This window comes from Myxocyprinus asiaticus, chromosome 21, assembly GCF_019703515.2.
Source record: "Myxocyprinus asiaticus isolate MX2 ecotype Aquarium Trade chromosome 21, UBuf_Myxa_2, whole genome shotgun sequence".
NCBI classification, from domain to species: Eukaryota; Metazoa; Chordata; class Actinopteri; order Cypriniformes; family Catostomidae; genus Myxocyprinus; species Myxocyprinus asiaticus.
The window spans coordinates 20,735,382-20,751,666 of NC_059364.1; the positions used below are offsets into that span (position 1 = coordinate 20,735,382).

The 16,285-nt window shown below is 43.0% G+C and overlaps 1 protein-coding gene across 8 annotated transcripts in view; it reads left to right on the plus strand.

The window, feature by feature from the left end:
- Positions 1–16,285, plus strand: part of LOC127411777 (regulating synaptic membrane exocytosis protein 1-like) — a 168,915-nt gene that overhangs the window by 101,821 nt on the left and 50,809 nt on the right. For all 8 annotated transcript variants that reach the window (XM_051647522.1, XM_051647524.1, XM_051647527.1 and 5 more), the window contains 7 exons: positions 8,104–8,144; positions 8,704–8,814; positions 9,062–9,161; positions 10,472–10,595; positions 11,542–11,588; positions 11,731–11,846; positions 11,950–12,080. In XM_051647522.1, coding sequence (XP_051503482.1) covers positions 8,104–8,144; positions 8,704–8,814; positions 9,062–9,161; positions 10,472–10,595; positions 11,542–11,588; positions 11,731–11,846; positions 11,950–12,080 — 670 coding nt within the window. The remainder of the gene's footprint in view (positions 1–8,103; positions 8,145–8,703; positions 8,815–9,061; positions 9,162–10,471; positions 10,596–11,541; positions 11,589–11,730; positions 11,847–11,949; positions 12,081–16,285) is intronic.

Consider the following 16,285-nt stretch of genomic DNA (forward strand, 5'->3'; position numbering starts at 1 on the left):
GGCACGAACCTTCTATAATAGCCAGCCAGCCCCATGAACTGTCTCACCCCCTTTTTGGTCTTGGGTCTCGGGCAGGTCGCAATCGCCGCTGTCTTGTCAATTTGGGGACGCACCTGCCCGTGGCCCAAGTGGAACCCCAGATACCGTACCTCCACCCGTCCAGTCACGCACTTCTTTGGGTTCGCTGTGAGTCCCGCTCGGCGCAGCGATCTCAGAACCGCCCTCAGATGCTGCATGTGCTAAATAGGCAGCGGCGTAGGCTGAATGCGGTCTGAGGATTCGGTCCATGAGACGCTGAAACATAGCCAGGGCCCCAAACAAACCGAACGGAAGTGTCACAAATTGGTGTAATCCAAACGGTGTGGAGAAGGCGGTTTTCTCACGGGAAATTGGTATCAAGGGGATCTGCCAATAACCCTTCGTCAAATCCAATGTCGAGTAAAATCGAGCAGTGCCCAACCGATCGAGCAACTCATCAATGCGAGGCATTGGATATGCATCAAATTTAGACACCGCGTTGACTTTTCTATAATCCACACAGAATCGTACAGACCCGTCGCTCTTAGGCACTAAAACAACTGGGCTGGACCAATCACTGTGGGATTCCTCTATTACCCCCATATCGAGCATTGCATCCAATTCTTCCCGAACGATTTTCTTCTTGTGTTCGGGTTATCGGTAGGGGCGGCTACATACCACGACCCCCGGCTCGGTCTCGATGTGGTGATGAATGAGGTTTGTACGCCCCGGTAGAGCGGAGAACACATCCGCAAACTCCTGTTGCAGCCTAGCAACCTCCGCGAGTTGACTCGGTGAGAGGTGGTCTCCGCAAGTGACCGGGGTGAACTGTTTATGCTTTGAACTCATCTCCGGTCCGAGCTCCGCCTTCTCGGGAACTACCATAGCCAACGTCACGGGAACTGCCTCCCTCCACAATTTCAGGAGATTGAGGTGGTATATTTGACGTGCGTCCCCTCTATCGGTTCGTTTAACCTCATAATCGAGATCTCCCACTCGTCGTGTGACCTCAAAGGGTCCTTGCCACTTGGCGAGTAATTTAGAGCTCGATGTGGGAAGCAATACAAGCACTTTATCTCCCGGTGCAAATTCCCTTAGCTGATTTCCCTTGTCATACAGTCGGCGCTGTCGTTCTTGAGCTTGGAGCAAATTCTCCTGTGTTAGTTGTCCCAAAGTGTGGAGTTTTGCTCTAAGATCAAGAACATACTGAATTTTTGCTGTTTGAAGGTCCCTCCTCCCAGGCCTCTCGCAATACATCAAGCACGCCGCGTGGGCGTCGCCCATACAGCAGCTCGAATGGGGAGAAGCCAGTGGAGGCTTGCGGGACCTCTCGTACTGCAAATAACAGGGGGTTGAGCCATTTATCCCAATTTCTAGCATCGTCGTGTACGAACTTATGAATCATGTTTTTGAGGGTCTTATTAAATCGTTCCACCAGGCCATCCGTTTGAGGATGGTGTACACTGGTGCGAATCGATTTAATATTTAACAACCCATATAGTTCGCGTAGTGTCCGTGACATAAATGTTGTGCCCTGATCGGTGAGGATTTCTTTCGGAATCCCCACCCGGGAGATTATTTTGAAGAGTGCCTCCGCAACACTGCATGCTGAGATGTTGCGAAGAGGCACGGCTTCTGGATATCGCGTTGCATAGTCCACTAGGACCAATACAAAGTGATGTCCGCGTGCTGACCATTCTAATGGCCCGACGAGGTCCATTCCAATTCTCTCAAAGGGGACCTTGATCAAAGGGAGAGGACGCAATGGCGCTTTTGGGGTGGCCGGTGGGTTAACCAGTTGGCATTCGCGGCATGCCGCACACCGCCTGTGGACATCGCCGCCAATGCCCGGCCAATAGAAATGGGCTATTAGATGGTTCAGTGTTTTCCTTTCTCCTAGATGACCTGCCATGGGATTATAATGAGCCACCTGGAATACCATTTCCCGACGTCTCCTTGGAATCAAAAGTTGGGTTGTATCCTCTTTAGTTTGAGTGTCCTGTGTCACTCTATACAAGCGCTCATTTATAATTGCAAAATAGGGGTATGAAAGGGTGATGTCCGGCTGGAGTTGTTGACTATCGATGACTCTCACTTGGTCAAAGGTGTGTTTGAGGGTTTCGTCTCGTGACTGCTCCAAAGGGAAATCCCCCTCAGGGGCTGCAGCCTCTCCCCCTCTCTCGTCATTATGACGTGGAGCTGTCGAGGATGGCCCCGGCTCCGCTTCCCCTGCCAGAGCATCGCACATCACACATCTCCCTAATTTCGTACAGGACCCATCCGTGCAAATTCCCTGTAATAAAACTTTGAAATCAGGCCAATCAGTCCCCAAAATCAGCAGATGGGTGAGGCACATGTGTACACATTTCACCTTCACCGTTTTAGTTGTGACCAATGCCTCAGGTTGAACCAGGCGTTGGTGGATAGTGGTTTGATTACACTCGGTGTCCACCAACGCTTGGTGAGTACCCCCCTTGACATTTACCGGTATCCGGTACGCACCGGCCCGGTCGGGGGCAGCCTGTGGGAGGTCAGAGACCCGCACCACCATCCCCAGCTCCATCAGAGGGCACTGATCTCGAAGTGGCTCAGGTCTCCGCACCTCCAGCAGGCCGGCCCAGGCGCTACGCCCGCATTTGCGTCGGAGGGCGCCCCCCTGAGGGGGAGAGCGGCGGGACATTGGGATAGGGGTAGGTGTCGCCTCCCACACCCGGGGAACTGGTCTCAGGGGCTGAAGTCCTCCTCATCTGCGTGGGGCAGGAACGGGACCTGGAGAGAGAGCAGAACGAGAGGAGAGAGGGGAGGGAGAAGAGACAGAGGGAGGAGAAAAAATGTAGGAGGGCTCTTCCACCCTCGGGATCACCGCCATGTGGTCCTCTGCAAGCCGGACAGCTTCCTCCAACGACGCCGGGCGGTGGCACTGGACCCACTCCGCCGTCCCTTTTGGCAGTCGATGTGTGAATTGCTCCAGTACCACCTGGTCGATAACTCCATCGACGTCGTGGTCCCCCGCTAGCAGCCATCTTCGGCAGGCGTCACAGAGCCACTGGGTGAAGGCAAACGGGTGGTCGGAGCTCTCCAACTTCAAGCTCCGGAAGAGTTTTCTCCGGAGTGCGACCAACCCGTTGCAAGATGGCTCTCTTTAAATCTCCATAGGCCAGGAGGCTCGTCGCTGGCAGTTGTTGAGCCGTGAGCTGGGCTTCCCCGGACAATAGTGGGATCAGTCGGGCCGCCCATTGGCCAAGCGGCCAGCCCCAGATCTCGGCGGTCCGCTCAAACAAATCCAGGAAGGCCTCGGGGTCGTCCGCCGCACCCATTTCTGTAATGCGGGCGGGGGTAACGGCGTGGGAGCGTCCGGGGTCGCGGCTGAGGACGCCTCCTGGCTGAGGAGGCTCCGGATAGCCTGCCGGTCCTCGGCTTGAGCGTGCAGGAGCTCGAAAAACCGGCGATCTTGGTCTTGTCGGAGCTCAAGCAATGTCTGCTGGTGGCTCTGATGTAGGCCAGCGAGGGCTTGGAGGATCTCCGCCAACTGGGAGGACTCTACGGGACGACTTCCATCCATTTTCAACCCAAACTTAAATGTCCCGGGTTTCGGCACCAGTGTAAAGAGGAGGCGAGAAGCAGCTTTCCTGGTTCAGGTCAGGGAGGAAGGTTGGCTTTGATTTTTAAAGACAATTTTAATTTTCGAACTCTAATGACTGATGAATATAGTAGTTTTGAATTCCAACTGGTGGAACTGGAAATGGTCACGCCGCTGGCGATAGCAGTGATATATCGACCACCAAAACCACACAAAGATTTCATCAATGACTTTGCAGACTTTCTAGGGAGTCTGCAAAGTCACATTTAAAATTTCACATTTTAATAGACTACTAATTCTTGGAGATTTTAACGTCCATGTGTGTTGTCCGTCAAACTCGCTGGCCAATGAATTTATTAGTCTTATTGAATCTTTTAATTTGACTCAACTGGTGAAAGGCCCCGCTCATGTACACGGACATACACTTGATCTTGTGTTATCGTATGGCTTATCAATTGCTGACATTGAATTATGTGATTATGGCATTTCCGATCATAAGCCTATCTTGTTCACTGTTCCCCACATATCTCATACTGACAACCCTGCTAAATCTACTGTATGCTTTGGTCTTGTTTATTTACATCTACTACCAGTGATGATTTTTCAACAGCGTTTAAGGAGGTTTCTCAATCTTTTGATCTCTCTTGTCACGACCTGAGTGCCGATGAGCACCTCAGTTGGTTAAATTCTGTCTGCACTAATATTTTAGAAGCAGTGGCTCCTCTAAAGGCCAAATATCATAAATCTAAGTCTAAACCCTGGCTAAACGACACCACATGGAGTCTTAGGCCTGCAGAAGAGCTGAAAGAAAATGGTAGAAAGACAAGCTTCAGGTCTCTTATGAAATTCTAAGGGATACATTATCTCAGTTTCAGAGAGCTGTGAGATCAGCCAAGTCCAAGTACATTTCTGACCACATTGAAAATAACTGTCACAATCCAAGAACCCTCTTTAATATTATAAACGCTGTTGTGAATCCTTCTGTCAGTGTATTTCTGGCTGAGTCTTCAGCTATGTGTGAAAGTTTTAAATTCTTTGTTGACAAGATAAGTGACATTAGATTTAATATCATCTCCCCTACTTATGGTCCCTCTGTCCCCCCGCTTGCTCTGTTGTTTTTAGCCAATTTAAATCAATTTCTCTTCCTTCTTTACAAGAAATTGTGAGTAAGCTGAAGCCCACTGGCTCCTCCTGTGATGCTATTCCCCCACATCTTTTAAAACAAGTTTTTGATGTGGTTGGTACCAGTCTTTTAAATATTATCAATAAGTGCCTTGAAACAGGAACAGTACCTGATTATTTAAAAAATGCATCTGTTCAACCCCTTCTTAAAAGGCCATATCTAGACCCTACAGTTTTATCTAATTTTAGACCTGTTTCTAAGCTCTCTTTTATTTATAAAATTCTAGAGAAAACAGTTTTTCAGCAAAAACACAGTTTCCTAGAAGAAAATAAGACCTTCGAAGTCTTTCAGTCAGGTTTTAGAAAATACCACTCTGCCGAGACAGCACTTATAAAAGTTTTAAATGATGTATTGCTAACTATTGTCTCCAGTAGTTCTGCTGTGCTTGTGCTGTTAGATCTAAGTGCTGTTGACCATGCTGTTCTTATCTCTTGTTTAGAGCAATGTGTAGGTATCTAAGGAAAGGCTCTGAATTGGTTTCAATCTTATTTTAAGAATAGAAGCTTCTCAGTCAATATTGGTGAATTTTCCTCTGGTTCTGCCCCACTTACCTGTGGTGTTCCCCAAGGCTCTATTCTTGCTCCTATTTTATTCTCCCTTCATATGCTTCCCTTAGGTAAAATTTTAAGACACATGATATCACTTTTCATTGTTATGCAGATGACACCCAAACCTATCTGCCCTTGAAACACAACAAGAATTGTTTAGACTCTCTCCTGGCCTGCCTCTCTGATTTAAAGGCTTGGATGTCTTTAATTTTTTTTACATTTGAATGAAAGCAAGACTGAGATCATTGTGTTTGGGCCCTGTAAAGCCCTTAGAACATCTCTTTTAAATTTCGGCTCTCTGTCTCTGCATGTTAAATCATGCATGAAAAATTTGGATGTGCTCTCAATTTTGACAAAAAAGTCAATTCAGTGGTCAAATCTAGCTTCTTTCATTTACGAGCTTTGGCCAAGGTGAAGACTTTTCTTTCTTTTAAGAATTTTGAAAAGGCGATTCATGCATTTATTACTTCAAGGCTTGACTATTGCAATTCACTCTTTACGGGAATCAGTCAAGCATCTCTTTCTCGGTTGCAAACAGTGCAGAATGCATCTGCCAGGCTTCTGAGTAGTGTCAGAAAACGTATCACCCCTATTTTAGTCTCGCTACACTGGCTGTCAGTTAGTTACAGAATTGGTTTTAAAGTGCTTCTCCTCATATATAAATCCTTAAATGGTCTAACACCATCCTTTCTCTCTGATCTCTTGTCCGAGTATCACTCAGGGAGATCTTTGAGTTCCTCAAACCAGAGGTTATAAACAGTTCCAAGGACTAGACTGAAACTAAGAGGTGACCGTGCGTTTGCTGTAGCTGCACCTAAACTCTGGAATAGCTTTCCTGTTTTTATTAGAACAGCCTATAGCTTTTAACCAATGATTCCCTCTGTTGTTTGTTTTTTATATGTTATGTATTATTTGTACTGTGTTTTATTATATTTTATGATATTATGTACAGCACATTAGCCAACAGATGTTGTTTTAATTGTGCTCTATAAATAAATGTGACATTGACATTGAAAAGCACTTGCAGACAAAAACATCTCACTCTGCATTTTGATGACAGTTAAGACTTGACGTGCTTCTGTGGTAATTAAAATGCTCCTTACTTGGGCTGAAAAAACTTGATTTCTGTCACAAGTTCCATCTAGGCTTGTTTTGTACAACAAAAAGTGTGTGTTTGTGGTGTGTCTGTCAGTGTAATGACTCCGGGTGGACACATTTCAAAGGCTCCGTCCTTCCAACCAGTGTTTATGCTGGTTTATGCTGTATTAACGGTACATTTACATTGTCATTTAGCAGATGCTTTTATCCAATGCGACTTACAAATGGTAAATGCATTAATCACATTGAAGAAAAATTAACGCGTTAAACTTCTTTAATTAATCACATTCGTTAACGCGTTAATTTTGTCAGCTCTATTAATAATATATTAAATTAATTATTGAACATTGGTCTCTTATCATGTTCCTGTTGCCACCATATGAAGGCAATAAGCCACTTGAGGCAGTGCATTGCAGTGATTTTTTTTTTCTTTTTTTTTTTTCTGTCAGCACCAAATAATCATGGTAAAATCACTGTAACACACTGCATCTTGTGGCCTGGTTTTAATTAACATCAGAACACTTATAAACAGTTCATGACATACAGGCAAATATGATAACCTATGTGGATATACTGTATTTATGGAACTTCCAAACATTTGAATTCGCAGTCCTCGCTTTTAGCCGAACATTTAAAAGTGAAGTGTGTATTTTTTGCACAATTATCAGCACCAAACAGAACTGCAAAAATAATGACTGTTTTCAAAAAGGTTTCAAACACTCCTTCTTGGACATATAAGTGGTCCCGCCCCACTCTCACGCCATTGGTTGAGACAATGTTCCCCAGTTGGATGCAGTTGGATCTCTTAAACAGATTTCAACTCCTACCAGTGGAGTAGAAATCTCACACTTCCCCTTACACAGCTGACTAGAAGTAATTTCAACCTATAGTCTATCGTAACAACGGATGTAGCGCCATTAAAAGTACATTCAAAGTAGTTTACTTCAATCTATTTTTGTTTTCGGAAGGAAATGTGGGTGTTCCTCACACTCTCTGTGAATCATATGCAACTTTCTTGATTCTCTCTGGTGCTCCATATGCTCCAGGTGCTCAGAAATAACCGGAAAACAGCCCAGAAACCCGTACTCACATGCCACTCATCCATATAACATGCCAACAGTAAATAGAAGGCCAGCATCATGGAAAGCGCTGAGACTGCCCATGTGTGCCTGTGTTTGTGTGTGTGTGGGTGTGTGCGCTCAGCTTTGCATGTCATCATTGCTTCCTCTGTCTTGGGACTAAATGTAGCTCTTAAGCACCATGCAAACACAGTGGCCACATTCATTCCTGTCCTCCCTGTTGCTCTGCAGGTGAGGCAGAGCAGAACATATTTTAAAATGGGATTTTGGCAGCAGGTGCCCCTCTGGAGCCCAAATATTCAATAAGCTGACTTCTTCTGACTTGATTGTAAACAGAGCAGGTTTAGTGTTTAGGTCTGGCTAGTGTAAGGTGGCAGCTCACATAGTCAGCATATGTATAAACTTTATGTATAAGTTGTTGTTATAGCTCAACTGGGAGAGCATGGCAGCAATGCCAAGGTCATGGACTTGGTTCCAAAAAAACACACATACTGGTAAAATGAGTACCATGAATGCACTGTAAGTCATTTGGACAAAAGCATCTGCCAGATTAATACATGTAAAAAGAAGCTTTAAGAACTTTTGTGTGTGTTTTAGGGGACTTGGAGTGCTGTCCACTGGCCTCCACCACGTGGAATGTAAGTGTTTCCCACCCTATAGAAAGTCTATTTAATACTCGTGATGTTAAATGTTAGATTTGAGATGGTGAATATGAGTTTGCTCAAAATTAGTTTGGTTTGTGTGTGTCTGTTTTGCCTGCCCATTCAGGTTTGCTCATGCAGGTGTCAGGAGTTCACCACAACTTTCTGTGTTTTGTGTGTGTGTGTGTGTGTGTGTGTGTGTGTGTGTGTGTGTGTGTGTGTGTGTGTGTGTTTGTTTATACTTAGCTATACTTTGAAGTCAAAGCTGTCCCCAGAAGTGAGATAAATCTGACAATACCTCCCACTGGGGACATTTGGCTTTATAAATAAAACAAAAATATATTTTTTAAAGTTAGTGTTAGAGTGTTGGTTAAGGTTAGTTGTATAATTAGCTTTATACAGTATAAAAACAATATCACTGTATGATATGCTCCTATTTTAGTAAAGCGTGTGCGTGCATGTGTTTTGTGGGTATGAATGTGAAGGTGAGTTGAGGGATAGATATAAAGAGATGGTCTCTCTCTTACGGAATTTATCTGTGGCTTGTTCTCTTTAGCATCCAGTTACATGGCAGCCCTCCAAGGAAGGTGATCATTTAATTGGCAGAATAACTTTAAGCAAGAGAACAGCCATGCCAAAAGAGGCTGGGACTTTGCTGGGTCTAAAGGTGAGGAAAGAGTCACACACAGACATGCGCAAACACAAAGTAACTGTTGTGGTCACCAGCTACACCATACCATGGGCTTTAGGCACCAGTACTGTAAATTGGGCTTCTGATATCAGTTTGTTGTGGTCTGCTGTTGCCATGGGAATAACATAATAGAAAAATACACCATACATGAATGAATATATAATAGCCTATATGAATTATCTGTAGACTTGTACATTTCTTTCATTGATTTGTTTGGGTGCAGGTAGTGGGGGGAAAGATTACAGAAACTGGGAGACTTGGGGCATTCATCACCAAAGTCAAGAAAGGAAGTCTGGCTGATGTGGTGGGCCATCTTCGGGCCGGTGAGTCCAGCTCTTCTACACTGTCAATTTGTCGCAAAAAAAATAAAGCAAGCATACAATCAAACATTTCAACTGAATTTAATGATGACATTATTCCTCAGATATTTTGAAAATAAGTAAGTTTAATCAGTAAAGCACACAAGTTCTGTTATTTATTTATTGCCTTGTTTTTTTCATTTGTTTGTAAAAAAAAAATTCAAGAATTGAAAATCAAGAAATAGTATGGTAAACAACAACAAAAAAGGAAAATAGACAAAAAATCTCACATTTTAACAACTTAATGACATTCTTCATCAGATATTTTGAAAATAATGTTTAATCAGTTAAGCACACAAGATCTGTTTTATTTAATTAGTTTGTTTGTTTTTGTCTTGATTTTTCATTTGTTTGTTAATGTTTGTTAAGAATTGAAAATCAACTAAATGTATGGTAAACAATGACAACATCAAAACAAGGCAAATATTTGTTTTAATCATTCGGTTGGACGGAGCCCGTTATGAATTTTTCAGAAATATTTTGCGTGTCCTCGCAATAAGTTTTATGTTCCCTTGCAATATGTTTTGCCTCGCAATAGTTTTGCATTCCCTCGCAATAAATTCACCATGGTTTTACAATAGTAACCATATTTTAACCTTGATATTCGTAGTGAAACTATAGTAATAATACAGGAAAATGAAAACTATAGGAATAAAAATCATAATTTTGTGGTTATTATGGTTTTACTACAAATACCATGGTATTTATATTGAAACCATAGTAACCACAATAATTATCATGGTTAATCTATATTAAACCATGGTTACTATATGAATACATTATTCTGTATTAAAACCATGCTTGCTGCCAAAAAACTAAAACAAACATGGTTAGCCTACAACAGTCTTGGTTACTACAATATTACTTTAGAAAAATGATTTCTGCCAAAAACTATGGTTACTACAGTCTTCAATATTACTATAGTAAAACCATAGTTAAACTATGGTATTTGTATAGTAAAACCATAAAAAGCACATAATTATGATTTTTATTACCATAGTTTTTGTTTTCTTTTATTATCACTATGGTTTCACTATGAATATCATGGTTAAAATATGGTTACTGTAGTAAAACCGTGGTAAATTTATTGTGAGGGAACACAAAGCTTATTGCGAGAGCACGCAAAACTTATTGCGAAGGAATGCAATACTTATTGCAAGGGCACAGAAAAAGAAAAAGAAAATCTCCGCCCTGTCCTCTAAGGGGCTCAGTGAATATCCTCAGATATGTGCAAAAATTGGTTTTATGACTACACCCTTTTTCTCTGTTTGTAGGCGATGAGGTGCTTCAGTGGAATGGTAAATCATTACCAGGATTAACCACAAAAGAAGTTTACAATATAATCTTGGTTTCCCAAACAGAACCACAAGTTGAATTAGTAGTTTCAAGGCCAATCGGGTAAGTTGTCCATCACATACAAACGTACTCACTCTTATTGGGTATCTGACTCTCCTAAAGGTAACTAGCCTCACTGAAATGGCAAAATACCCAATGGATTTTTAAAGAACTGAGATTTATCCAAGTTAGGAGTCCGTTCACTAAACAAGAATGTTTGAAGAGTCTAGAAGCAATTGTGTAGCTGAGTAATAGATGTTTAACTGATGAACTCTCTTGTGTTTAGTTTGCTCTGTAAGCCATTATATTCTCTTTTGCTCTGTCCTCCTACCGCTTTAAAAAGATATATTCACTGATTTCACTCCAAACTCTTGCGAAGGGTGTATAAATCTTACCAGTAAATAAAACAAAGTTTAAGAGGTGATTTTAGGACTTCATCTCTGAATTCTCTCATTTGCTTCTGTCAGCTGTTCCTTAAGCCCTAAGAAAGAGGAGCCTTTGATACACACCTCCCACCTGTATTCTTGTACTCTGTATATAACTTTTGGATGACAATGTTTGACTAAAAACCAACTGTAACTGTATATGTATGTGTATTTATCAACATCAAGATTTTAAGCTAAGATTTGTATTCATTTATATAGAAAAGTGTATATCTTAGGTCCTATAACTGGTAACCCTTTCTTTTAAGCTTTTCACAATTTTTAAACACCTTTTTTTGCCTTCAATAGTTCATTTGAACAAGGCTTGCGGTGTGACAAATGCATTTTTAAAAGTACAAATATTTCATACAGTCTCTCAATTCATGTGAGATCATAAAAGCTGCATCCATAGTAATTATAAAAGAATTAGCAAAATGCTGTTTTAGATGGAGTATAGCATGTCACACCACAAGACATGGCAACTTCCCGAAAGTATTTCATGGGAACTACCCATATGCTGTGTGAGATTGTTGTCATGTTGATAACTAATTTATAGATATGTAATCTTTTTTTTTTTTTTTTTTCAGTGATATACCACGAATACCAGAAACATCACACCCTCCATTAGAATCTAGTATGTACTGAATCAAATGTCATGAAATTTTGGTCTTAAATAGTATAGATATTTATTTGGATTTTTTTTTAAAAAATTTTGGCTTGCAAATATTATTCTGATATCATCAACACTTGTTATTTTTTTCTTTGTCACATTGTAGCAGGTTCAAGTTCATTTGAGTCACAGAAGATGGAAAGACCCTCTATATCTGTCCTGTCCCCATCCAGCCCAAGTGGTCTTCGAGACGCCCCTCAGTTACTGCCTGGACAGCTGTCGGTCAGTACATACAGCTACACAACAGCTACATCAACATGATGTGTCTGGAGTGTTTGTTTCCCACAGGGTGTTTATTAGCTGTGTTGGTATTGATGTCTTGCAGGTAAAAATGTGGTATGATAAGGTTGGCCATCAGCTGATAGTGAACGTATTGCACGCAATAGACCTGCCGCCCAGACGAGATGGACGACCCAGAAACCCCTACGTCAAAATGTATTTCCTTCCCGATAGAAGGTATTCAGACTTTGAAGATATATTCATAAATCATAAAAAAAAAGGAGGTGAAATATTGGGTTTTCCATTTGCATAACTGATTTCCCAATAATGGATACCGATTTTGTCTGTATTTGATTAGTGCTGACACACTGCAAAAAATAGTTTGCTTAAAAGGGATAGTTCACCCAAAAATTTAAATTCTCTCATCATTTATTCACCCTCATATCATCCCAGATGTGTATGACTTTCTTTCTTCTGCTGAACACAAACAAAGATTTTTAGAAGAATATCTCTGCTCTGTAAGTCCACACAATGCAAGTGAATGGGTACCAAAAATTTGCAGCTCCAAAAATCACATAAAGGCAGCATAAAAGTATTCCATAAGACTGCAGTGGTTAAATCCATGTCTTCAGAAGTTATATGATGAGTGTTGGTGAGAAACAGATCAATATTTTAGTTTTTACCATAAATTCTCCTCCCTGTCCAATAGGTGGCAATATGCACAAAGCATGCAAATCGGCAAAAACACAAGACGAATGTGAAAGTGAAAGTAAAAGTTTAGATTGATAGTAAAAAAGAACTTAAATGTTGATCTGTTTCTCCCCCATGTCACATCTTGTGGTTGAGAAGATGAAGGCGATGGATCTATTTGCAGGCTTTCTAATGAAGACAATATATAACAATACAGAGTACCATAAACCAAACACCATAACACGGACGAGAACTGACAAACATTGAACAAAACTGGAGGGTATATATATATATACACACAAGAACTAATGAGGGGACTGAAGACAGGTGAGGATGATGTGGAACAGATGGAGGTGCTGAGGGCAGTGCACTGTGGGAAATGGAGTCTAGGGGGAAACTTCAAAATAAGAGTCCATGGAGAACATGAGGGAGACAGAACATGACACCCCACACTTATATCACTTCTGAAGATATTGATTTAACCACTGGAGTCTTATGAATTACTTGTATGCTGCTTTAATGTCCTTTTGGAGCTTAAAAAATTTGGCACCCATTCACTTGTATTGTGAGGACTGAACATCCTTAAAAAAACAAAAAATTGCCATAAGAGAAAAACAAAATTTGCCAATAAGGTAAGATTCAAAATATCTTCTCTTAAAACAACACTTAATGTCTTATGCAATTTTGCTTTGCAAATAAATTTATCTTGTTTTTAATCTATTAATTGAGTACTCGTTCAACTTTAAATATTCGACTAGTAAAAACACTACTTGAATTTCACATAATAACTTTTCTTTGTACTTTTGCCTACCATGGGCAATGATAAAACTGCTTATGTTTATGTTGTTAAAGAAATATTTGACCAAAAAATGCAAATTCAGTCATTATTTAAAGAAATTGTATCGCTTCAGAAGACTTGGAATGTATGTTTCTATTTGTGAGTGCAATTTATTATAAAACATTTTTTTAATCTAGATGTTGTTTATGCATAGTGCTAATTTTTTCATAAGAAAAACAGGTTCGAAGGTTTAAGATTGAACTTCAATTTGAAAATATTTGCTTTTTTACTACTTGACTACAAAATTACCCAACCCTAGTTTTTAAAGAGCACCTATTATGGTTTTTAAACATGCCTAATTTTGTTTTAATGGTCTCATACAATAGATTTACATGCATTCAAGGTCAAAAAACATTTACATTTGCTCATAATTTAAATTGCAGCATTACCTTTTTTTCCCAGTGTCAAAAAATGACTCATTCAATGATCCATTCTAAAGGATTCGTTCTAAAATCCTCCTTTCAGAGATCCTACTCTGCTCTGATTGGTCAGATGTCCCAGTCTGTTGTGATTGGTCTACCGCTTAGTGTAGTGTTTGAGGGCGGTCAAAGGTGTTCGCGAGCAGCCAGTGAAGACCAGGGGCAGGTTTTTTGTTACCAAATTACATAGGTTAGTACAGGAAGTAAGTCTAGAATTACTAACAACTCGTTTCAGGTGTTCAGAATCGGTTCATTCTTTTGGGAGTCAATAACGTCATGGTTACTTGCGTAACCTCTGTTCCCTGATGGAGGAAACGAGATGTTGTGTCGATGTATTGACACTAGGGGTCACTCTTGGGAGCCCGAGACACCTCTGGTCTTTGATAAAAGGCCAATGAAAATTGGCGAGTGGTATTTGCATGCCACTCCCCCGGACATACGGGTATAAAAGGAGCTGGCGTGCAACCACTCATTCAAGTTTTATGCTGAGGAGCCGAGACAAGGTCTGGCCATTTCAGTGGGTAGTTCAGCGTTGTGGCAGGAGGGACACAACGTCTCGTTCCCTCCATCAGGGAATGGAGGTTACGCAAGTAACCATGACGTTCCCTATCTGTCACTCACTCAACGTTGGGTCGATGTAGTGACACTAGGGGTCCCTATACAAAACGCCGCAACTGGCGATGTGTGACGGGCAGACAACTGTGTGCCTCGTAGCCAGCGAACCAGGCCGACACGTAACCTCCCCCAACATAGTTATGAATGTCGAACGGCCCTTTGGGGACAAGTCGACTACCCAAAAGATAGAGACAGGTTAGCCTAGTCGTGGCCTCTTTTCCCCTTCTTTTTTTCCACTCCCTAAAAAAAGGGGGAATATCCAACTGGGCCGACCAGGTCTAGTCGGGGGGTGTCCCTCCCAAGGGGAGGACGCCGGGGAGACCACACCTCGCCCAGAGAGAGGGGGGGACATTTAAGTGGAAAATACGTCACATGGTCTTGCTGAACTATGTCGGAAGTATGTCATGTGGAGAAGTCTCATGGTAGATCCTACCCAACATGGGAGGAGTTACTACAAACATGGAGACTGTGGCAGAGGGGGCTTTGCCCAAGGAAGATGCAGTTTGCCAACAGGGAAACGAATTAGCGGAAGATATACATCGCATGGGGTTACCTTACAGGGAACCGCCACATGCGGATCACCTACCCCAGAACAGGGCTCTTAGTTAGCATGTGTACTGGGCCGGCAGCGAGTTTCTCCGAAAACTCGACTGCCACAGGGCTCAGAGGAAGTCAACCAAGGAACATAGTTTGTGAACACAACTGGGAATTAATGGCGCATGTCTTCAGCTCAGAGGAGGTGAAAGGTGCTATGTGCAAGCAATACACCCGGCCGGCTATCCCGGGCTTATCCGCTTGTATTGTGTGCCACTACCCGGGACAAAACTGGTTCCACCCGGAGGTTGTAGAACCTCGCAAAGGTGTTGGGTGTTGCCCAGCCCGCTGCTCTACAAATGTCTGTTAGAGAGGCACCCCTGGCCAGGGCCCAGGAGGCCGCTACACCCCTGGTAGAATGGGCTCATAGCCCTACTGGGGGCGGCACATCCTGGCCGTGATATGCCATAGCTATGGCGTCAATGAGCCAGTGGGCGATCCTCTGCTTGGAGACAGCGCTTCCTTTCCGCTGTGCACCAAAGCAGACAAAGAGCTGCTCAGAGATCCTAAAGCTCTTCGTGTGATCCAAATAGATGCATAAAGCGTACACCGGACCAAACTCCAGGAAGTGAGCACAGTCAGGAGGGCAGTCTTCAAGGGGAGTGCCTTAAGCTCAGCTGACTGCAAAGGCTCAAAGGGGGCTCTCTGTAGACCCTGAAAAACTACAGAGAGGTCCCATGTGGGAACGAGGCACAGCCTGGAGGGGTTCAGCCTCCTGGCACCTCTCAGGAATCTGATGATCAGGTCATGCTTCCCTAAGGACTTACCGTCCACTGTGTCGTGGTGTGCTGCTATTGCAGCAACGGACGCCTTCAAGGTGGAAGGGGACAGCCACCCTTCCAACCTCTCCTGCAGGAAGGAAAGCACCGATCCGACTGCGCATCTCTGGGGGTCTTCCCGTCGGGAAGAACACCACTTAGCGAACAGACACCACTTAAAGGCATACAGGCGCCTCGTAGAGGGGCCCCTAGCCTGAGTGATCATGTCTAACACCGCGGGTGATAGACTGCTTAGGTCTTCCATGCCCCATCCGGGGACCAGACATGGAGATTCCAGAGGTCTGGTCGTGGGTGCCAGATGGTGCCCCGTCCCTGAGGAAGAAGGTCCTTCCTCAGGGGAATTTGCCAGGGGGGGCTGTCACAAGGAGTGTGAGGTCTGAGAACCATGTCTGGGTTGGCCAGTAGGGTGCTACCAGGACAACCTGCTCCTCGTCCTCCCTGACCTTGCACAGAGTCTGGGAAACGCATATTTGAGCAGGCCAGGGGGCCAGCTGTGTGCCAGCGCAT